The 23,693-nt window shown below is 36.1% G+C and overlaps 1 protein-coding gene across 12 annotated transcripts in view; it reads right to left on the bottom strand.

Moving 5' to 3' along the window:
• Nucleotides 1-656: 656 nt before the first annotated feature.
• The window catches only part of PDLIM5 (PDZ and LIM domain 5), a 212,133-nt gene continuing 189,096 nt past the window's right edge, over nucleotides 657-23,693 (bottom strand). For all 12 annotated transcript variants that reach the window (XM_036339906.1, XM_036339927.1, XM_036339937.1 and 9 more), the window contains 5 exons: nucleotides 21,579-21,753; nucleotides 11,536-11,716; nucleotides 8,521-8,641; nucleotides 5,304-5,419; nucleotides 657-3,765 (listed from right to left, as the gene is read on the bottom strand). In XM_036339906.1, the coding sequence (XP_036195799.1) occupies nucleotides 3,676-3,765; nucleotides 5,304-5,419; nucleotides 8,521-8,641; nucleotides 11,536-11,716; nucleotides 21,579-21,753 (683 nt within the window). In that variant the 3' untranslated portion in view covers nucleotides 657-3,675. The remainder of the gene's footprint in view (nucleotides 3,766-5,303; nucleotides 5,420-8,520; nucleotides 8,642-11,535; nucleotides 11,717-21,578; nucleotides 21,754-23,693) is intronic.

Here is a 23,693-nt window from a genome sequence, read left to right as displayed (position 1 = left end):
CCTATCTAGTGATAGAAAAGTTAGCTAGTGAGAGCGGGATGAGTTAAGCATGAAATAAAGGACCCTAGTCAATGAAAAATGTGAAAATGTGGACTTATGTTGTTTGAATGTGATATATGATACAACAGAATGCTTGATAGGACATGTTGCTCCAATAAATAATTTCAGTAATAAACATTTTTAAAGGACAAAGAGCTTATTTAACAATAAGTTCACAAATATTTGTGTATATGTGTTACATGCAGAGCGTAAAAAAGGTTGAAGTGTCCGGCCACTGTTGCTCAGTGATTGAGCATAGACCTATAAACCAGGAGGTCACAGCTCAATTCCCAATCAGGGCACATGCTGGGTTTCAGGCTTGATCCCCAGTAGGGGGCAGCTGATCAATGATTCTCATCATTGATGTTTCTCTTTCTCTCTCCCTCTTCTTTCCTCTCTGAAATCAATAAAAATATTTTTTTTTAAAAAAGGGTTAAAGTAAAATAAATGTGACAATATTTTCAAATGTTTGTTTCTGGGAAATTTGATAAGCAAATGTCATAAGGGGATTCTCCTGAGAATTTTTACATCTTTTCCTGTCCTTTGAACATGATTTTTCCTCATAACAACGTAATAGAAACTACTTGCCACCCCAAAAGAAAGACCAGGAGAGCTTGTCTACATCATTGCAGCCATTTATTTGTTATGTGCTCATTAAGGTATTAATATACTGATTAATTTCTCGTGATTTTTCATTAGAAAATACATCCAAAAGCAAAACAGCACAGACATATACTAGTATATAAACTTAAAAATGTAAAGAAACAGAAAATAGAGATTAATAGATAAGGCAAATGATACATTGAGAATCCAAACCCAAAACCTTAAAATATCTGGGGGATGAAGAGTGACAAATGGAAGCCACGTTGGATGTGCGTATAATTACTCAGCGTGTCCCCCGCCCTGCCTGACAGCTAGACTGCAAACATCACCGGCAGGTTAACGTGCCACTACCATGTTCACACTTGAACAGGGACAGGAAGGCAGGATTTTCTATGAAAGTGACCCAAATATAGTGCCCCTTGAAAATGGTACTACAAAGACATTTTTGTTGTAGGTATTTTTTAGACATAATGCTGGACTGGTATTTTGCAGATTTAAACAGTTTTTTCTGTCTTAATCCTGATCAAGTTAGGTTTTAGCTTTAGACTCTAAATGTAACCTGAATCACTAGGAAGTATGTGAGCTGCTATAAGCATGAAGCACAAGGGATTCTTTCTAGGCTGCTCCTTCAGGGGCAACGTTCTGTCCTTGTTATTCAAACTGGGAAGTCCAAATAGGGGATGTTTTAAAGACAGGTAGTATGAATTTAATCTGTATTGTCCTAAGTACAGATTTCCAAAATATACATCTAGAGAGATTAAAAGTAAATGCTCTACAATAAAGAGGTAATAATTTAAAAATGCTACTGACATGGAACATTTATAATCAGAAAAATAAATATTCAGGGAGCTCACCAGAATAATAAAGTGCTCTGCCTGAGTTATTAAGAGATTAACGCTGGGGTGTTAAATATGGCATTCCCCACTGGAAAACAGAGATCCTTCTGGATTACAATCAGTATTTATTTCATAGGGTTAACTGTTTTAGGAACTGACAGAAGAGAAGGACAAAGCACAATGATGATGATAAATTAGGAAGTACTGTTATATACTCTTAGGAATAAAATTTAGAGAAATGCAACATTATGCTCTATGAATAACATGCAGAAAGAAAAGTATAATAAAAATGATATATTAATGTAAGGTCATTTTATAAGCAATCCAGGTCAAATAAAATTTTTTGAAGGAGATATCCAAATGCCATTAACTTATCAAATACTATCTTGGCATAGAATCTATAAAGGCAAAACTAAATAACAAAAAGAAACTTCTACCACACAACAAAACCACCAACTACTTTATAGTGTGTAAAGCAAAAGACTGGCATTAAGATATGACAACGCATATTAGCCAGTATGTCTTCTATAGGTTGTTTCAGCAGCAACAAGAAATAATACACAATTCAGTTCCAGCGCTTAAAAAACACACACACAAACTTCCTGCTTCCCTACGAGATGCAAGGTGAGGAGATGATTTGGGGTTGCTACTGGTGAAGCGTTCTGTTTGCCATTTTGTGTCACTCTTCTCATTCTTTTATCCCCAGTTAATAATTATCTGCATATAATTTAAATCTGCTAAACCATAAATTAACAGCTTTCAGGACAGATGCCTTAAAAAGTTCTTAGGGAGGTTAAACAAATATTGTAGCCTAAAACTCCCCTCTAAAACAAACATGCACAAAATGGAAGTGAAGTCATTAGTAAGTGATAGGGGAGGAAGGACTTGAGGCTCAATCTCAAATTTAAAATCACCTTGCTCCAAACAAATTAAATTATAACTTAGTGAGCTTTCATCCATTCTGGAAACAAAGAGAAAAACTATCAAACGCTGTAATTTCTTTTCTTATTTTTCCACGGTTGTTTCTCTGTCTTCATATGGTATCTACATATGTTTTTTCCCCAAATGAAGAAAACAAATAATGGGCCAGTCTGAATAATTACCCATGTTCCTCTCTACCACCAAATCTCTGTGCATAAAAGTTTTCAAACTTTGTGATCACATCTGGAAGTGGTTCATTTATTATTGAAAGAGAACCATCAAAATAAAAAAACAATCTAGATTTTATCACATGCTCAAACCAATCTTTTATTTTTCTAATAGAGAATTCAAGAAAAAAATTATTCTGCAAAGAGAGTTCTCAAACCTTCATCAGTCAGTAGTACAACTCTAAAACTAATTCATTGTCAAAAAAGGGGTAATTTTGGGAGGGGAGTATACCATAATTCCCAATTGCATTCTTTCTATTCATTCTCTTTGAGAGAGAAAACTCTCATAGTCCACTAAGTTACTCAATTAGCTCTTTACCAGAGCCTGAAGGAAGAGAGAAAAAAAGAGTTTGACTACTATAAGTAATAAAACAATGAATAAAAATGGTCATATTTTTAATAAAAGGCAAAAATTTGAGACTTATACGTTGTATGGTGGCATCTCTTATTGGCATGACACATTTGATCAAAATCTCATTGACCTTTCCTACCAGAATGATCAAATGTAAAATTAAAAAATGCACATAGTTTTTAAAAAGGGACATCTACTACTACTGATAAAATTCTGTTTAAACTCCTATTTACTGTTATAAAGATGAACACTAGTTTTTAAAAAATATAATGTTTTGCTTATTGATAAAGTATAAGGCATTTTCATTGCCTTTTACAGATTTACTTTTAACTACCTAAGACGAAAAGAAAGCATAATTATTTCGGCATAGAAGTTGTAGTTTTTATTCTAAAATTCAATTCTTCGCTAATTTATTCTAAGATGAATTTAATAGTCAACCAGGAAATTGGTTTTTATAAAAGTTACTTTATGGGCCGAAAATACAAGGAAAAAGTAATAACAAATGTCAAACTGTCTCCTTACATTACGAAGCCAAATATTTCCTCATAGATTTGGTTTTTAAAGCTGGAATTTATCCCTTCAGGGTTACTATTATTTTTCAAAAACACATATAAATATTAAATCTAAAAATTAATTGGTAATTTTAATTCTTCTCTTTCTCTTCAAATTTCTTTCTCTTCTCCTGAACTGTCGACTTTCAAAAATTCACAGAATGAGCATGTTTCTTGCAAAGTGGCTTGTCCTTCTTGGAGAAAAAGGTCTGACCTTCCAAACTTTCACAGCATACCTGGGGAGGAAAGCATTATATAAGAGAATATCAATATTTTATCAAGTGTACATGAAGAAGAAAGTGATTTTTCACCCAATAGTTAGTAAAAGCACTTTAGTTGGTTGTTAGACATCCTGACATTCACAATGACTATATTTCATGTAATCTTTCAAGAATAATGAAGAATGACTTTTTCTAAAATGCGTTCTAATTTATTTATTTATCATTATTTCTCTTTATTGGGGGTGAAGCAATTGGTCCTAAAGAAAAACTAACACCTAAAGAGGTCACACTAAATATAATTCCTCTTCCCAAATTCTAATCAATGCTTTTAATCTGCCTCCTGTTGTAGAGAACCAAAGCATTCAAACAGAAAACACAATTGTTTTACCAAACATTCCCAAGCCCCAAACACACAGGCATAGAATACTTGAGAGTTCTTTTTAACACATTCCTTTGTTTTTTTATAGTGAAAACCCTGGTCAACGTCTCACTGCTGGATGATTATGCAGTCAGTTAACTATCCACTTATGTCTTCTTGTCTTTCCTAATGCCTTTGTTAATTATAATGCTCATGAAGACAAATCTGCTAAAAGTTTTCATTAATTTTTTTAAAAATATGTTTTTACTGATTTCAGAAAGAGGGAGTGGGAGAGAATCATTGATTTGCAGCCTCCTGTACGTCCCCTACTGGTGATCAAGCCCATAACCTGGGCATGTGCCCTGACCAGGACGAGCATGACTTCCTGGTTCATGGGTTGATGCTCAACCACTGAACCACATCTGCCAGGCTAAAAGTTGTTCTTTAAATAAATTTTATAATATCTAAGAGACAAATGAGGTAAACTAGAGAGTTCAATGGTAACATTTGAAATAATCATTTGACTTCAATTAACATGACTTTTCTCCCTTCACAACTGGTAATAAAAGCTATTAGATATATTAAAACTAATTTTAAAAAATCAAACATCTGAATAAAGTATTGATATTTACTTGCTAAATTTCAAAAATATATCTTACGTTAATGTTAATCTCTGAACTGTGCTCAAAAAATAAAATAAAAAATATTAAAATATCAAATGCAATAGGTAAACATATTACTACATGTTTATTGTAGTCTCAAAAAATATTCATGGACTATTGCTAAGGAAAAAAAATCACCATATACTTTACTGCCAATGTTAATTCAATACATTTTTTATAATTATTTATTTCTATTTTAAGAAGTACCTGTGTTTCCAAAAATTACTAAAAACATTCCATTAAGAGGTTGGTTTTTTAAGTAAAGAACTTGTAACTGTTTCAAAAAACATATAGCTTCTCCTTATAAACAAAAATGTATTAAAAATAGAATTTTCTTTAATAGGTAAGCATCTTATTCTATGCCAAATAATTTTTAAAAGTGCCAAAAAATTTTAATAAACAACTTTCAAAATCACTGTAAAAATATTTTTAGGTTTGAAGGATTGAAAGATACAATCACTGTTATTTCCAGTTAGTGTTTATGCTTAATTGGCCATACTGTCCTCCTTTATTGTGGAAATGAGGTCACTTACTGAGCACACAAAGCAAGTGTCATGCCAGGTATAGCCCAGGGCTTCCAGGAACATGTCGCCAGCTTCTATGGGAAATTCACATCCACGGCAGATAGTACCAAAGAGGGCATAATAATCTGTATGGGGGAGGAGGAGACATAATTTAATATGACAGCTGTAGAATGACAGTTCCTAGAAAGCAGCAAAATTTAAATTGAATGAGATGATGAAGATAAAGTCACTAGTAACTGGAAAACTTTCAGATGGCATATTTGCTTGAGATACACTTGGTAAACATTATTTATACAACTTAACATCCTTTATTCTATTTTTCCATGTAATATCTTTCATTTCTCTCCAACTATTTCAATGCCCAAATATGTATAAAAAGGAACACATAAGTTATCAATAGACATGGCTATCTCAAGATAATACAACAGAACTTCTAATAACTAGCAATAATAAGACTAATGAACTTAAATCAAGAAGAAATATCTGGTATTAACAAATTTTATAGTATATCTGACTTGGTAAGGAAGGAAAAAAAGTCACAGGAGACTTCCATGAATAAATGCCACAACTGAGTTTCTAGCTGGACTACATTACAATATTAGCCACTAAAGTTTGGGTTTTTTTGCTATATTTTCCTTTCAATTTTATGACATCATGCTTAAATTCATTAGCTAGAGAACACCATTTACTTGACAGAGGTTAGTTATAAAATATTAAGAGGACTTCCTCCTGAAGAAAGCAGTTTTGACAAGATGTTTCTTCATTATTACCAAACTAGAGGCTCAGTGCATGAAATTCATGCACGGGTAGGATCCCTAGTGGCTGCCAGCCGGGACCTCCCTTCCCACAGCTGCCTTCCAACCCCCAGGGCCTCCCTTCCTGTGGTTGGCCAGCCAGCCCCACCCCCTGGTTGAACTCCCAGTCAAGGGGACAACTTGCATTTAGGCTTTTATTATATAGGATTAGCATTTATTAGCATTTTAATTTTCTTTTATACGCGTGTTTACTCGTGGTTCACTTTTTGGTCTTTGATGTTCTTAATCCAATCTGGGTTGGAAGAGGATGTAGGCTATCTTGTACAACTTGATTCACCTTTCTTAGCAATCTTCAATATTCCTTAGCACTATTTGTTCAACACAGTCACAGAGTTCTACTGTGTGCCAGGCACTGTTCTAGGCTCTGGTCAGGGGTATGGTGGTGAAGAAGACAGGTGTGATTGCTTTCCGCATGGGGCTTATATTCTCCTTGGGAGCAGAATGTCCTAACTTACTGTATTTTTAAAATAAATAACAAATAATTTCAGATTCTAAAAAGTACCACCTAGGAAAAGAAAATGGTGATGTGATATAAAATAACTGAGGGATATAAAATAACTGTGATATAATATAACATTATAGGTAGGTTAGAGAAGGCTCTCTGAGGAGGTAATAGTTATGTTGAAACTTGAAAAGGGAAGGAGGCACCACCAGAGAAAAGCTGGGGAAGAACATCCAGTTAGAAGAAAGAGCAATACAAAAGCTCTAAGGTGGGAAGAACCTTAACATGCTCAGAAGCAACACAAGGGCAGGTATGGCTGGAGGCTAGAAGCCAGTGACTGGAAAGAAGGTGGCAGGAGTAAGGCTGGCAAAGCCAGCCCTGGGAAGGAATATAGTTTTTACTCTAATGGAAGCCACGAAGGTATTAAGCACTATCGGATTCACATTTAAACAAATGTTACCGTAACTGCTATTTGAGGACTGGGGAACAGAAGATATACCATTTAGTTGGCAATTCCAATGCCCAGGCAAAGGGTGAACGTGAGTTGGATTTAATGTGATGGCTGAGATGAAGAGAAAGGAATGAATTCAGTATACAGACTGGGGGTATATGTTAGAATTTGCTAATTAAATTGGACATAGGGAGAAGATGGGGAAGAGCTGAATCCCAGATGGCTCCTAGGTGTTGGAATAGTGGACGTTAAGTCTGGGAGGTTAAAGAAAAAGAAAAAAAATAGAGCAAGGTGATTAGAAGTGACATTTAAATAAGACTTTAATAATGTTTTTCCCTTCCTGCAAGCAATTTCAAGGTTTTAAAAATATGACTTCTTAGATTACATTAAATATTATATTAAGGCTAGGTTTATATATGTTTTGACTAGATAGGAATTACCTGACAGTCAAAATGTCTTGCAAAGCTTTTAAAACAAACAAATAAACAGCTCTTTCTTCAGAAGAATTAAGTGGCATTACAAAATGTGAAATATTCTGGTTGAAGCAGGGGCAGACAGCTTACAGCCAAACCTGTCCCCCAAAAGCTCGTGAGGTAGGTAGTTCACTGGAATTTCCCAGGGCTTCTGGTCTGGCATAGATCGGGATTGGTCCTCACTAGAAAACTTAGGGAAAGGTGAAAACAAGAGGACACTGAGTGAGCAGAAATGGGGGCAGTGGTGTTGGCCAGCCTCAAATGAGAAGCTGACCGCTCCCTTAACTTGCCTCTGTGGAGTTAAGTTCCACTAGCACCACACCTTGATATTCAAGGTAGAACAACAATAAAACTCCATAGTGGGAATGCAGTATAGTGAGTGAAGGCATGATAAAGGAAAAATATTTTATTTTTGAAAAAAATGTCTGTGTAGTAGTAATATCTAGGTAAGGGTAATGCTAATAAATGAGCATTATGAACGCCCACTTACAGCCTTTGGGAAGGAAAAGGAAGTGTCCAGAGTTAGTAGGCTGGTCCTTAGAGCCTAGTTTATTAAAAATAACTTTATTAAGGGAATAATCCAAGCCAGGATTACCCTCCCATTCAGTAAAAGTAACAAAGGACTTCCAACTTATTGTCAAGGTAATTGTCTTAAAGAGGAAATCAGTATCATATTCAAAAGTTGAACATTTGTCATGCTTACAACCATTGAAAATTTACTTACTGAAGTTGAAGATGTGGCTGTAAGCTACATGATTTGTTAGAATTTATAACCATAAGTTATTGAAGATTCAAGCAAAATAGTTTTCTCCTAAGTAATGCTTATATGCTCACATCTCTTAGTTAGGTTGGGAATATCTGTTTTGATAGAGTCGGATAAAATTATATATAGATTTTTGCTATATATTTAGGGTAACATTAAATGTTCCTACAATAATTAGGAAAATTATTTTGCCTAATATTTCCTTTCAACTTTATAGCAATATAAGAGTTAATGTTTTACCTTCATTCAAAACTTAAGGAACTAACGGCTTCAGAAGCTTACCCGTCTCACAGTAAGGCTCACCATCCTCCAGGTGGAAAACATTATTACGAATGGGCTTTCCACAGGCCACACACACAAAGCAGGAGACATGCCAAGTTTGTTTCAAAGCATTGATGACTTCCTGTTACAGAAAAATAACTGGATGTGAAAAAAAGATGACAATATACAAATACTTATTCTACTAGCTAAACCAATAGCCATTCTAAACTGACCCGAAGTAGACATGTATGTGTCATCTTTGTCTTGAGCTTTCCTCCTAACAGGAGATACCTAAGCACAGACTTGAAAATAATCTCAACTGATGCACTTTTTGTGCATTTTTCACAAATACTGCCAATAAACTTATTTAAAGAATGATTGGTGTGTTAAACATTATACAAGTGGTAAATAAAGTAAGCATTTCATAAACACTTGCTACAATACATTCTGCTTTCTCTCAAAGGGTGTCAGGAAACATTAACTTATAAAGGTTTCATAAGATGATCTTGAAAATCTCATGGATGAAGGGCAAACGTTTAAAAACTAAAACAAACCTATACTTTGGTGCATTATGAAAACAATAACCTAATCAGTGTAATCCAATCAGTTTAACACCTGTTTAGTATTTTGAGAATCAGCTGTGACTGTACGAAGCATACTCAAAAGAGTATCTAAACTTTGAACCATAAAGCATGGATTCTAGCCAACAATGGCCCTATGATTAAATATACCAAGTATCAACATTTTTAATTAGTAAAAGTCTTGGGCAGTTGGTTTTGCAAGGAATCATGTTTTTTGACTGAGAGAGAGATGGAGCCATTAAAAAAATCATTTTTGAAGAATAGTTAATAACATGGGAATTTACTCTTTCCATAATATTTATCACAAAAAGAGGATGCTATACATAAAGTATGGTTATTATTTTGTAAGTGACGTATTTGTAAGGAGTAAACTGGAAGAAAATCCAGCCTAAGGTTAACAGGAATTCTGTGATTGGTAAATATATGTCATTTTAATTTCATTCTTTACATTTGTTAGTATTTTTTAATTGTTATAGAGTGAAATAGTTTCTCTTTTAATAAAAATATTATGAAAATAAAAGAAAATGACATAGAATACATTAGCCATAGAAAATGCCATAGTTCACTATTGAAGGACAATGGAAAGAAATGAGTTATTTAGATCTCAAAAGATTGCCATGAACTTGTACAACAAATGTGCAATCAACCAAATCATTTCCCAAGGCTTCAAGTATATCCTTCCCTTTATACTAGTATACTTGAGACAGGTTACTACTCCTTCTTTAGTAGCTATTCATCTAACAGTGGAGATTGTAACCCGCCCCACCATTCTTTTGACATTGTTTCTGTCAATGCTGACTCTGATTAATATGTAGCTTATAGATAAACAACATGTTTGTATAAGAATCCTAGGAACTAACTTCAGAAAATACAGACTCGGTCATCCCAGTTCTGGGAGATTTGATGGCCTTCAACCACACAACCAGGATAACGCAGAACTGGATGACACCAGACCATCACTCGACCAGCTCAAGATCCTCATTGAAATGGACTGTGCTGGTCTGCACGTAGAGAACTTTTCAACCCAATCCCCTTGATTTCTTTGTTCTGCTTGCCCTCTCCCTCCTCATAAAAACCTCTGCTTTCACTGAGGTGGGGAAATGGGATTTGCAACAGGAGTCCCCCGTCTTCTCAGGTGATTGGCACTTGAATAAACTTCTTTCCTTTTTACCAGCATTTGTCTTGCAAGATTGGCTTTCGAGTGGCAGGCAGTTGAATTTTGGTTTCGGTGACATACCAACAAGTAAAACGCAATCCAGAGGCTCTGTCCTTTTAGTGAAGGGCTGGCCCACCTCTGAAGAAATGAGTGTAAAGCTTCCATTTCCTAAAACATCATTTGGTTCTAAGACCGTTACTTGACTTTGTTTTATTAATTATTCTAGAATCCTTAGAATAGATTTATATGCTAATACAGTATTAATGTATTCTACTAATTAATTTTCATTTGGGAAGGTATAGCCTGAATCATTCTATCCTTTTGTTCCAAAAATATTGTATAAACTAATAATATAGAAATATTTCATGTGGCATATTGATTTCTAAGTGTCCTCAAAGTTTTATGCATACTTAAAGATATATTCTAACACTAATACTACTCTATAATTCATGCTCGCTTTTCTCTTGATATGAATTTAGAGTTTCATTATTATACTTTCATATTGAGAATAGCAAAATTCAGCAATTCCATTTACAAATTTTGTGTTGCTGGTATGAGTTTCGTATGAGACCAGGCAACTTGGCTGCTTCTAAAGTAACATTCCAACTCATGGTTGCCTAGAGGAAATGCCTGACTCTTACTTTGTAATTGGAAACTGGGTATTCCAGGGTAGGAAATTCATTCATTCATTATTATTCATTATGTACCTGACACCTAAATTACTCCTTTTTTTTCCCTCAAAAAATTAAAAAGGTGTGGTTTTATTATTTTTCTATACTCTCATAAAACTGAGGTTATATTTTTAAACATTATATGCATTCAAGAAAAATATATCATTTATAAGCCTGTTTTATATACTTCATGAAATCTGTGCCCTGTGCTTGAACCTGACAAATAGGGAAATGCTGCTCTTATAAAAGCCATGGAATTTAATTTAAAACAGTGAAGGTGTCAGCTCTGAGAACTCTGATACGTGTGTGGTCCTGTACGACCTCTTCATTCCTGAGCAAACAGGGTCCCGTTGAGGTAGCACACCCACAGTAAATGACTTTTCCTCACAATGGCTAGCCTTTCACCAGGCAAGCCAGCACTCAGTAAGACAAAACCAAAGACAACTTACCCCCCATAAGTCCTATCTACAGAGGTCTGTCTAGTGTTGCTTTACAATAATAAATAGTGATGAAAATAGAGAGGGTATCCAGCAAGAAGAAAAAAAATGTCGAAATGATAGAAAGGGTTCATAACAAAAATTATTCTGTTTTAAAATTCACTCAGAATGAAAAGATTTCCAATACTTACACCAAGGATCTTCCTTTGGCATCGACCACATTCCGGAGCAAAGAATTTCTCATAGCACAGCTCACAATACAGGGCTCCCTTTTCCTCCACAAATCCGATGTAGGCCATTGTATTTTTGCAGTGAGCACAGTTAAATTCTTCTGGGTGCCAAGATTTCCCCAGGGCCACTAGGAATGGACCCCTGCCAGAAGTACAGAGATCAAGTTGGCTCAGAAAATCAAAGTTTCTCAAGTTTGCCTGGATCGGACCTCTTCTATACAAATGTCTAAACAATGAAATACTTGCTCACCTCTCCTTCTCAAGGACCCAACGCATGGGTGCTGTAAAGTTACATAGGAACTCTGTGCATTTATGTGAAAAGAGGGAAGGAGTAAGAACACTGAAAGGCCATACTCCTGCCCCTTTATTCTATCTTCAAGAGATCTGGTAGTTAGGTTGTTTATAATGAGTGAGTCTGTCTGTGTCATGATTATGATTAAGGAGGAGGATGTTAACTGTGATAGAAAATAAAGTAACTAGAAAAAAATGTGATTTAGGCAGAGATGAGAGTTTGGCATTTCTACAAAATAAACAAAATAAAATTCTCAATTTGGTAATGTTAGGGTCTTAAGAATAATACTACCCGATAAGACATCCCAGTCAATTTCTCTTCCCCACACATATTTCATATTATTTCTCAACTTTATTAAACGCATCAAATCCTCACTCTCCAAAATGACTGCAGAAATTGTAAACTTGTATCGGAGATGGTTTGAAGCTACTTGGAAAGATTTTACTTAATTGAAACATGACTTATTTACAATGCACATGTATATCAAGGTAACAAACATTTGTAAAGAGATTTTTCCCCTACAAAATGCCATACAGTCATGAACTGATAAGATGGATTTCGTTTGCTTGACAGGAATCCGTTATGAAGCCTTATCTAGTCACAAAGCCTACAGAGATGAACCATTCCAGCCTCTGCAACATTCTTTTCAGGAGCTACATCACACTAATTTTTATTCACAGAGCAGCTTTACCTCCAAGGCACTTTCACATTTATCTAATTTGTCCGCACAGCATTCCTGTGAGATAGTCCAGGGCGGTTATTACGAACTCAGTTTAACAGATGGAAAAGCTGAGACACAGAATGTTCAAAATATATGACAAATTCCGTAAAATCGCTGATTGAGTGAAGGCCAGAAGCTGAATTTCCTGATTCCGAGTATACTGCTCTAGTCAACTGAGACTCTGCCTCTGATATCCTCACCGCCGGTTACCGTCACTGAGCCACCATGGGGCAGTTGTTATTAAGGTCAAATACCTGCCTTCTGGGAAGATTAATAGGAAAGTCACAGAAATAAGCATCATAAAGTCACGTTGTTGTTGTTGCTGTTGTTGTTTTTAGTTTTAGCCTTATTAGTTAGGCCAGTGATGGCGAACCTTTTGCGCTCGGCGTGTCAGCATTTTGAAAAACCCTAACTTAACTCTGGTGCAGTGTCACATATAGCAATTTCTTGATATTTGCAACCATAGTAAAACAAAGATTTATATTTTTGATATTTATTTTGTATATTTAAATGCCATTTAACAAAGAAAAATCAACCAAAAAATTGAGTTCGCGTGTCACCTCTGACATGCGTGTCATAGGTTCGCCATCACTGAGTTAGGCAATAATATAAACCTGGATATACAGTAACTGTCTCCCATTAGGAATTCTTTGCAAATACACTGTTTTTACTAAGAACCAGCACTTAATTCTGCAAGAGTCAAGAAAGTAGAAGGGCTCTTGATAATGATTAAAATGTGTTCTGTGGGAAATAAGAGGCTGTTTTCTCGCCCCACTTTTTGTTGCCTTGTATCTTTTTTAAAAAAGAACTTAAATTTTTATTTTTCAATTACAGTTTACATTCAATATTTTTTGTATTAGTTTCAGGTGCACAACATAGTGATTAGGACAATCATATACTTTACAAAGCATCCCCCCTCTGAATATTTCTAGTATGCACCTGGGACCATACATAATTATTAAAATATTATTATTGACTATATTCCCTAGGCTGTACTTTACATCCCTGTGACTATATTGTAGCTACCAATTTGTACTTCTTAATCCCCTCACCTTTTTCTTATTAATGTGCAATTTTGTATAAACTAGTGCATGCAGCTCTCTTAGCACTTGAGACTAGTCGTTTATTGTTTTTTTAAAAAAACTTTAGGGTACTATCGTTTTGTTAGCACTAACAAGGAATGCCTTTGTTAACTAATTCCTGGCGGGGGTAGGGGGGGTGGGGGGGAGGGTGAGTGGGGGGAAAGGGCCACAGATCACCTACTATGTAACCAACTATGTTACTTTTGGTAGGTTGCCTCTCAATTTTGAACCAGTGTATAAGTAACAGTCCTGCTCAACAACTTCCTTCTTTCATTTTTTTCAGTATATATTTGGCAAGTAGTTTTCCTTCAAAGATAAACCAAGAAGTCATAGTGCTCAAAGTTAGACATAGTTTTATAAGAAGCCTAAGCTTTTCCACCAGGTGGGTATCTGGTTATATATGCCTGAAAAATCTGCCAGGCTTAATTTACTCTGACTGTAACATAAGATATGGTAGAACTTCAGGGTTTTATGCCGCCATTGGTTTGGATATTAATTAAAGTAATTCAAAACAATTTACCAGGGTGATTTTTTTTTTTTTAATATAAGAGTACATCTTCAGCTCATCCACAAGACTGGATGGCCCCATGAGGCCAGTATCCTTAGGCTCCTCAGTTTGTAAAAGAAGTCAACCAACCTCAAACTCTGAGTTCTGTTAAAGCAAAGGGTTGGTATGCACTTGGAATAAAGAGTTCTACTTCTGGAACACATCTATCAGTGTTACCAAACAGTTAACAACGTTCATCTTAGAAAAAAAAAAAGATATTTAAGAACAATTGATTAAGAACAATAAAATCCATTTTCTAAAATATGTGTTGAGATTACTCAAGTCCATCAGAGAAACGGGTCCTGCAAATCAGAGAGACCATTCCACAGAATTATTCCTTTAACGGCCAGTGTTCAGTGTGATGCCATCCGTCTGCACTGACACCTGCTACAGAATACAGCTCCATGGAATCCACCTCTGCTCTTCCTACTGTTCAAAGTGTTCTTTGTTAGGCCACACAGGCCATATTCACAGGCTTCCTTGAAGAAATTCCTTTCAGATTTTTGCAATAAGAACAGTTTTGCTTCTTCTGAGTAAAAGAAGTATTTATCCCACTGTACTAGTACAGTAATTTGCAAAATTAACTCCTTTTTTGTTGACTGCTAGAAGGCTTGAAGCCAAATTTAGTCTAACCATAGCAAGTCTGTGTGTCATTGTTGTAGGTCTTATCCAATCTCAATGTCAAATTACTATCCAGTGTTCATTTTTAATAGTCCCATTCAAGATTTTTATTCTTCTCTTGATCCCTTTTGCGATTTAGAAGGTTTTCTTTATTACATGCATTTTTTAAAAGCTTTCTGGACTAGAGTCCACTACAAAAAATCCTATATAATAAAAGGCTAATATGCAAATTGACCAAACAGCAGAATGACCGGTCACTATAATGCTCACTGACCACCAGGGGGCAGATGCTCAATGCAGGAGCTGCCCCCTGGTGGTCAGTGTGCTCCCACAGGGGGAGCGCCGCTCAGCCAGAAGCCGGGCTCATAGCTAGCAAGCGCAGCAGCAGCAGGAGTCTCTCCGGCCTCCGCACAGCGCTAAGGATGTCCGACTGATGACTTAGGCCTGCTCCCCACAGGAGCGGGCTCCCAGACTGTGAGATGGTGCAGGCTGGGCTGAGGGACGCCCCCCCCCGCCTCCCCATAAGTACACGAATTTCTTGCACCAGGCTTCTAGTAGATAAATAATATTGTCCATTGAAAGGGTAATTTTAAGGTATTTCCTTAGTTTCTTTATCATATTTGAATAGTGAATGATCTTAACAATAAAGAAACTCCCTCTGCACCTTTAAAAAGTGAGTTGAAAATGACCCTTCCTCCTGCCAAATCTCCTTTCTTAAACAAACACGCTCTGTGCAGATACTGACCTAACCTAATACTCCTTGGCTGCACTGAGAGTATCTTCCATCAATGCCCTTAAAGTTATGTAGAGATTAAACAATAACATCTTCTGCTTGTAACATAGTACTCTCTTCTCTGTGTCAGCAGAGACTAATTTAACAAATTCATTATTAACACAGGATTAGCACTCTAGCAGTTCTTCTAGTTCCGGGTAGAACTGGGTTTCCATCTGTAAACTGGAATGACAGGCTTGGATAACCGCAAAGTGGAATTAAGCGTTCAGCTACCTCTTATGATACTCCGCACCTCTTGAGCCCTTACTAAATACTTGTTGACAGACGAAGGGAGGGAGGGGAACGAGTTAAAGCACTGATTGGCTGACAGAGAAGAACTATGGCATGAAACTATTTTCCCCGTTTCTCTTCTGTGAGACACCAAAAAGAAAAAAATAAAGAGCTAGGGAAGAAAGCTAAGAGAAGAGGTCAGAGGAAAGGAAAAGATTACAAATAGGTGAAAAGAATTGTAAATTCATTTTTTAAAAAGATTTTTTAAAATTAATTTTTAGAGAAAGAGACAAACATAGATCAGCCACCTTGACCAGGAATCAAACCGGCAACCTTTCGTTGCACAGGATGACACCCAACCGAGACACACCAAATAGGCACAATCTAACAGGGATTTAACTGTGAAATCAAATGCTTACTTCATGCTTCCCTTTGTTATTTAACTTTCACAATAACTCCCAGTGATAGACATTAACTCTGTGAAGAGATGAAGCTAACATCTTAGAAGTTAGCTAACTTTCCTAAGATCCCGGTGGATGATACCGTAAAGCTGGACCCTCCAAGGCCCAGCCACCATAGATTAAACATTTTATTTGACTAAAACTTTCTGCATCAATAAATGTTAAAAACAAAAAAAGTTTTAAAAAAATGAAAAGTTAATCAACAAAAGTTTAAAACAAAGCACATAAAAAAGAACTCACATGCTCCACACTAAATATGGAATCTGATGTTCTACTTAACTAGATACAATAAATAATAAAAATGTATAAGCCAGTATTTATTATGTTCAACTTTTAGGGAGGGCCTACCATGAGCAAACAATCTAAGAAAAAACAAATCTAGAAAAACAGAATGAAATAAAAAAGATTATTGGGAGAAAATGCATAGCACATACATACAAAGTCATAAATACACACACACGCACATGCAGGAAGAGAAAAGAGTAAAAGAAAATGAAACACAGAGATTATCTTTCAAGATTTATAATACTTCAAAGTAGAAATTCTAACAATCCTTCCAAAAATTTAGAAACATTGTATTTTACACCCTTAATTCTTCATTCTCAGTGGGGTATGCCCAAACTTTCCAATTTGGAACACAAAAAATATATAGTTCTTCTTTCATCGAGTACCATCTTTAACTTAATAGTCCTTTAAAATACTGCATTTAAAAGGTTGTAAGGCCTTTTTATTTTGAAAGACATGCTTGTTGAGAATAAATGCATAGGTAAAATGAGCCCAAATATAATAATGAATAAAAAGAACAATTTCTAAAAAATGGTAATATCAATTAATAAGTTAAAAACAAGTTTACTGGAGGCAAATTAAAGTCAATTCTTTATATTGAGGTTATTATAAAATCAGAAAAGCAGGAGAAATGTGTGATTCTATATAAGACAAGTGGATATAATTTCAATTTGGCAACACTAATATCATTCATCCCTCCAAATATTTTTAAAAAGTTCATTCATCAACTGAACAAGTATTTACTAAATGCAGTGATATGTGCCAGGCCCTGTTCTGGGAGCAGAGAGTATTTCAAGAGACAAAGCCAGAAAAAGCCCTACTTGCATGGACTTACATTCTAGTATGAGGGAGAGAGACAACGAAAAGGATAAATATACGGTTGTTAGATTTTAAATGCTGAAGATACAAATGAAGAGGGAGGGGTGATAGGGAGACTGTGCATGCGTGTGTGAGGGGAGGGGTAGGCCAGGAATACTCTGATAACTGAGTAAAGACCTGAAGGAGAAAGTGAGCTATGCAAATATCCCCGGGGTGAGAATTTAGGCAAAGGAAACAGCAATTTTTCACTATAGTAACTCTGAAATTTTGGTCTATGTTTTGCTCATAAATCTTGGTCTGTGTCTTTGGTTGTTTCCTTAAATTCAGGGACGAACACATTAAGCCAAAAACCTTTTATCTTCAAGTAAAATCTTAACCGGAAGAGAAAATAAACAAAGCCTACTAATAAAGGAGTGCCCAGAGATCGGAATGGATGGTGAGGCAGCCAAAACACTCTGGTGGCCTCTCCTTGGATAACTGGGATGGCTCTCCTTATGAAAATTACCGAGCGAGAAACAATTCAGTAATTTAAAATTCTCTTTTCTCATTTTAATCAACAATGGGTTGACTGAATGTGATTGTTCTGGTGCAGGTAAACACAGAACGATAATATTGGAGCTATTTTTTTTAAGCATTCCATATTTAAGAAAAAAAATCAAGCACCATAAATCCCTTACTTCTTTCAGAAAGATGCTAAGAGGCTAATATGAACTCTATGTAATGCATGAAAGTGGTCAACAGATTTTAATGCCACTAGATGTGACAGGCAAGGAATAAGCTAGAGTTTTCATAAGCCCTTTCGACCAGGGAAACTAAAATGCGGTTTTGGCTACATTAGTCTGATTTTCTGTTTCCCTATTACACCAGCACTCCAACAGTCAATCTATTCATGAGGTAAGAGTGGAAGAAATGGTACTCCTATCACAAATGGATTAGAACTGTTCCATAGCAAACTCAAAGTTTCAATAGAATTTCCTAAAATGTAACACCCTATCCATCTGTAAAAAGCAACTAACTAATTAAAGTAATGCTGAAATAATACAATTTAGGCAAAAGATTCATAATCTTTTCAAGATTCAAATAAAACAAAATTTTAAATATTAGATACAAATAAAATTATTTATGGAATTTTAAGCTAAATATGGACTATAAGAGATAACAGTTCAGCCCTGGCCACTGTTCTCAGTGGTTAGAACATACTGCAGGTTCAATCTTGGCCTGGTCAGGGCAAGTGTGAAAGGCAACCAATCAATGTGCCTCTCTCACATCAAAGTGTTTCTCTCTCTCTCTCTCTCTCTCTCTCTCTCTCTCTCTCTCTCTCTCTCTCTCCCTCCCCCCCCCACCCACCCACCCCCATTCCCCTCTATCTAAAACTCAATGGAAAAAGATTAACAAAAAGATAACCAATTCAGCATTAACATTTAGTGATTCAGGTTTCTGAGTTTTTAAAAACAATTAACTTTGTTAAAAATAAAACAAAACAGCCCTAGCTGGTTTGGGTCAGTGGCTAGAGCACCAGCCTGCAGACCGAAGGGTCCTGGGTTTGATTCCAGTCAGGGGCACATGCCCAGGTTTCGGGCTTGATCCCCAGTAGGGGGCATGCAGGAGGCAGCCAATCAATGATTCTCTCTCATCATTGATGTTTCTACCTCTCTCTCTTTCTCCCTTCCTCTCTGAAATCAATATATAAATAAAAAAATAGAACACAAAATTTGCCTCAATCTGGCTTCATTAAAAAAAGTTTTTCAAAATGTCAAATATTTAGAAAAGAAATATAAAATAAACAATATAAATTTAAAACAAAATAAATTACACTGTGGTGAACAAAATTACATATTGTAAACAAACAATATAAATTCTGAAATTTTAAACTTCTTAGAGTTTGCCAGGTTGCAATATCCTGTATTGAAAGTATCAGGCCTGTAACTGCAGCTTATTTTTACAACAGGTGTACAAGAGAATGTCACTTGATCCAATGCCTCCTTGCTTTGGTAAGTGATACTGGCATTGAGGCCAAGAACTAGAATTATGCTTTGACTGGGCCTATGAACTGACACAGTCCATTCAAGCTGCTTCAGCATTTGAGCACCAAGCAAATGTGCTATGTTAATTACTGTTAGAAGATCTTGACATGAACTAATCCCGGGTCCTATTAACTTCCCTATAAATGAAGCTTTAAAGTTGAACTAATAACAAGTGCTGGGATAATTCAGAGCCATATAAAATTTAACAGATGGGGGAGCAATAAGCAATGGCTATTCATGTTATTAACATAATATATATTTATTTCACATGACAATAAGATTGTGCATTAAAATCACATCCTGATCGAGCATTAAAACTGAAACCAAGGTAGGAAGGGTGGGGAATGTAATTTCTCTCCGAACTAAGTTTTTCAGATGTGCTGATGGTGGTGATTACAGGCTGTCACAGAATCTGATAATCAGACAGCATGAATCAGCAACTGATCTAGTGTGACTTTTCGTTAACCCATCCAATGACATGCTTACAGCAACACACAAATCGCACCAACTCCTGTCTCCACAGAGGGTGTGTTTCTGCCCACCATGTAGTATCCCTAAATACCAGTCTCCATAACCAAAGCACCATACTTAACAAAGCAATGTGCCAAGTTGGAATTTTCATTTCATTCATATTAAACCTAATATAACTAAAAACAGTGTTTCATTTACTGGAGTAAAGCAGTACCAAACTAGATTTTGTAATAGTTTAAATATTTCTGCAAGGCAATAACCCTATAAGTAGTACTTTCAGAAAAATGACTCTATCCAAATTAATACTGCAGCCTGAACGATGAGTGGGTCTGGAGTCCTGCGTGCCCTATTCCAGTCAAACATTCACCGAGTGCCTGATACTGCGCAGGACTGTGGGAACCTCTGATTTCTCCTCTTCCCATAACCACTGCCACTGCTACCACTGCTCCTGGCAAATTCCTAGTAGCAGGCACTACTCTCCATGGAAAATACAAACAGCTTACAAAATATCGTATTATGATTCCATTTCTGTAAACAACATCGGTCCTGTGTTTGTTTTAAAAGTGTGAATTAAAATACTAACAGTGGCTAGCTTAGGAAGTGGAATTATGGGTGAATTTTTGCTTTCAGTTTTTCTATATTTTTGATATGTCACAATGAACATGGACTACCTTTAAAATATAAAAGCTATTTTATTTTTAATCACTTATTATTTAATAGTGGGTTCAGGAGAAGCTTATTTATATTTGATTCTTAAATAAAGTATTGAGGCTTCTTGGGCTCCATTGTAACTAGACACATTATCCTAAGCAATAATTATGTAATAGAAGAAGGGAAAATACAAGTTAAGTCTCAACCTTAGAGAAACCATTGTTTGCACTATGTCTAAACAGGATAAATTAAAAACAAGGGGAGAGCATGAGCAGTCATTTCAACTGATCATTTGCTACTGCCAACAAGGCAGCTCACGAAGGCAACAAACAGGTCCTGCTGGTGGGATCCCTGCAGTCAACACACCTAAACCTCAGCACATTTTAAAAGCCACTTATTAAGAAATGCCCTGAGGGTTAATAAGTGCCAGTGCAGTGCACTCACTTAAGATCTCTGGGCCTTTTCCTATGTGGAATTTAAAAGACAATAAAGTAAGATTTGGATAAAAATATTATAAAGAAGCAAGTTGCGATGTAATCTAAAATTTAAAGCATTTATATGCATATATAGACCTGGAGGTAATTATATCTTTCAGTGCTTAGGTCTTCAAAAACCCAATCTTTTTTCCTATAGGACTCAAAGTTCTTTATTTTATGTCACCAGTTATTTTTCATCTAAATGGAAGTCCTCACTTTTGTAATTTGCAAAGTAATGAAGTTCAGCTAAATGATCTTCAGGGTCCCTTTGAGTCTTAACATTTTATTATTCTTTGAAAGGCCACATTAGTCATTATTTTTCCTTAGGAATAAATAACTGAAAAAAAAAGGTATTTTTAGTTTTAATTTCAAGGGTCCAGAATTACTTTTCACTATAATAAATTCTAACAAATATATTCATATTTATCTACTTCAATAATAACATTTACATAGAAATGTGGCAAGAATAATATTGTGAATCAGAAAATAAAATATAAATAAAAATCAACATTCTTATTAAGTACTCCCGAGAAATTCCAAAGCCAACCAACCTGATGACCTGGTTGCAGTGAGCGCACATGGGAGTCCGTTTCCCTGCTGGGATGTGCTCTGCCCTTTGCACGAAGGTGTCCTGGTCGCTTGGCTGGGGCTGCCCCCCAGCGGAGTTGGCTGAGGCCACTGCTCCTGAGGAAGTGGAACTATTTGAGATTCTTCCAGTGGAAGGTGCTAGGGATTAAAACACAGAAAAATCAGAACGAGAATAAGCCAAATATAAACTTTCTCTAATAAATAATAATAGTACTTTAAAAAATAATCTACTCACTGTCTTATTCACTCACACACTCACTTACATTTAAGGAGAGGTTATGTACCAAACACTGGACTGTGATTACAGAGGTTAATAGAAATGAAAATCAAGGGTTACAACACAAAGAGTTATGACAGATGCATGCATAGCATGTTGCAGGAAACATAAATACTTCTGCATCCAGGGGGAGATAGTTAAAGTATTGACAACGAGGTATTTCTAGTCATATAGACATCTCTGCTAAGTGTTAATTAGATTTCACTTGAACTATATCACAGGTACATTAAAACTCTCAGTGGGTTGAAAATAACAATTTTATATTGTTATCTATATTCTCCTCCTATATTCTCTAAGGAGACTGTGCAGTCAGTCACCCAGTCATATAAGGTAGCTATGAAAAAATCATCCTAGGACCTTCTTCTCCCTCATCTGTGGTTGTAATGGGTTCTGTTAATTTTATTTCACAATAATTCTTAGTTTTGCCCTCTCATCTCCATTCCTACAACACTGTCCTGGTTTAGATCCTCAATGTCTGCCACCAGGACTAACTATACCAAACTGTCGTCCTCCACAAATGCATCCTCCCAATTGCCACCGAAGACTGCAGTCTGGCCTGATCACAGACCCACTTGTAGGATTTCCCCGCTCTTTGAGCACTGAATGTAGTATAAACTTCTAATCACCGCATGCAGGTTCACCAGCGGTCTCCGCCGGGTCCGCCACGTCATCTTTCACTACTGCCTTTCACTTTGTGCTACAGCAAACACCTAACTGCCTCACTTTTTCTTGTGAACAGGTCTTCACTGTCATTTCTCTATGCTTCTTCCTCTTTACCTAGTAACAACTACTTATTAAGATTCAGCCCAAAAGCCAATTGCTCCAAAAAGTCTCCTTGAATTACCTCTCCCTGCTGCCCCTTCCATGTTCGCATAGTTTTCTGTGAATGATTTTATTATTGCTTCTACTACACATATCTGTGTCTTTTGTTCTCCAACCAGCTAATAAGCTCCCTGAGGGCAGTGACTGTCTTATTCATTACCCTCACATCTAACACAGTGCCTGGAATAAATAAATAAACAAATGAATGAATGAATGAATAAACTGGAACCAATACATAAGTGAATGAATGCAAAACTGTAAAGACTGAAACCAACAGAAGGCTATAGCTCCTTACCCACAGGCAATTAAAATGTAATGGAAGAGAAAAAAAACATATTAAAAAGGTTTAAAAGGAACAACTTTTAAGAAAAGCATGCAGAGCCCTAGCTGGTTTGCCTCAGTGGTTGGAGTGTCAGCCGAGACTGAAGGGTCTGGGATTCAATTCTGGTCAAGGGCATGTACCTCAGCTGCAGGCTCAATCCCGGTCCCAGTCAGGGCATGTACAGAAGTCAACCAATCTATGTGTCTCTCTCACATCAATGTTTCTCTCTTTGTCTCTCCCCCTCCCTTCCACTCTCTCTAAAAATCAATGGAAAAATATCCTCAGGTAAGGATTAACAAAAAATAAGAAAAAAAGAAGCACGTACAATACAAATTAACAAAGTAGTGTATGTATATATACAAGTGTGTCTATTGACAGGATCTATATTAAAGGTGTGGTCAAAACTGGATGAGACTAATTAGGATAATGGAAAGGACAATTCTCCCTCCTAGAATAGAGCCTGTCAGCAATGACATGCAAGTACAGAGCCGGAAACCATGCATTTATAAACACTTCGCACGTCTCCTTCGGAGCTCCGCCTGGCACTCGAGCTGTGAAATGGCACTTTACAGGCCAGGGAACTCGACTCTTGCCCATGTTTTAAATGAGTCCACTGGACTAGGAATATGTGTTCATTCTCTTAAACTCACACTTTCT

This window comes from Myotis myotis, unplaced genomic scaffold (genome assembly GCF_014108235.1).
Source record: "Myotis myotis isolate mMyoMyo1 unplaced genomic scaffold, mMyoMyo1.p scaffold_m19_p_1, whole genome shotgun sequence".
NCBI lineage: Eukaryota > Metazoa > Chordata > Mammalia > Chiroptera > Vespertilionidae > Myotis > Myotis myotis.
This window is presented reverse-complemented; position numbering and strand designations above follow the sequence as displayed.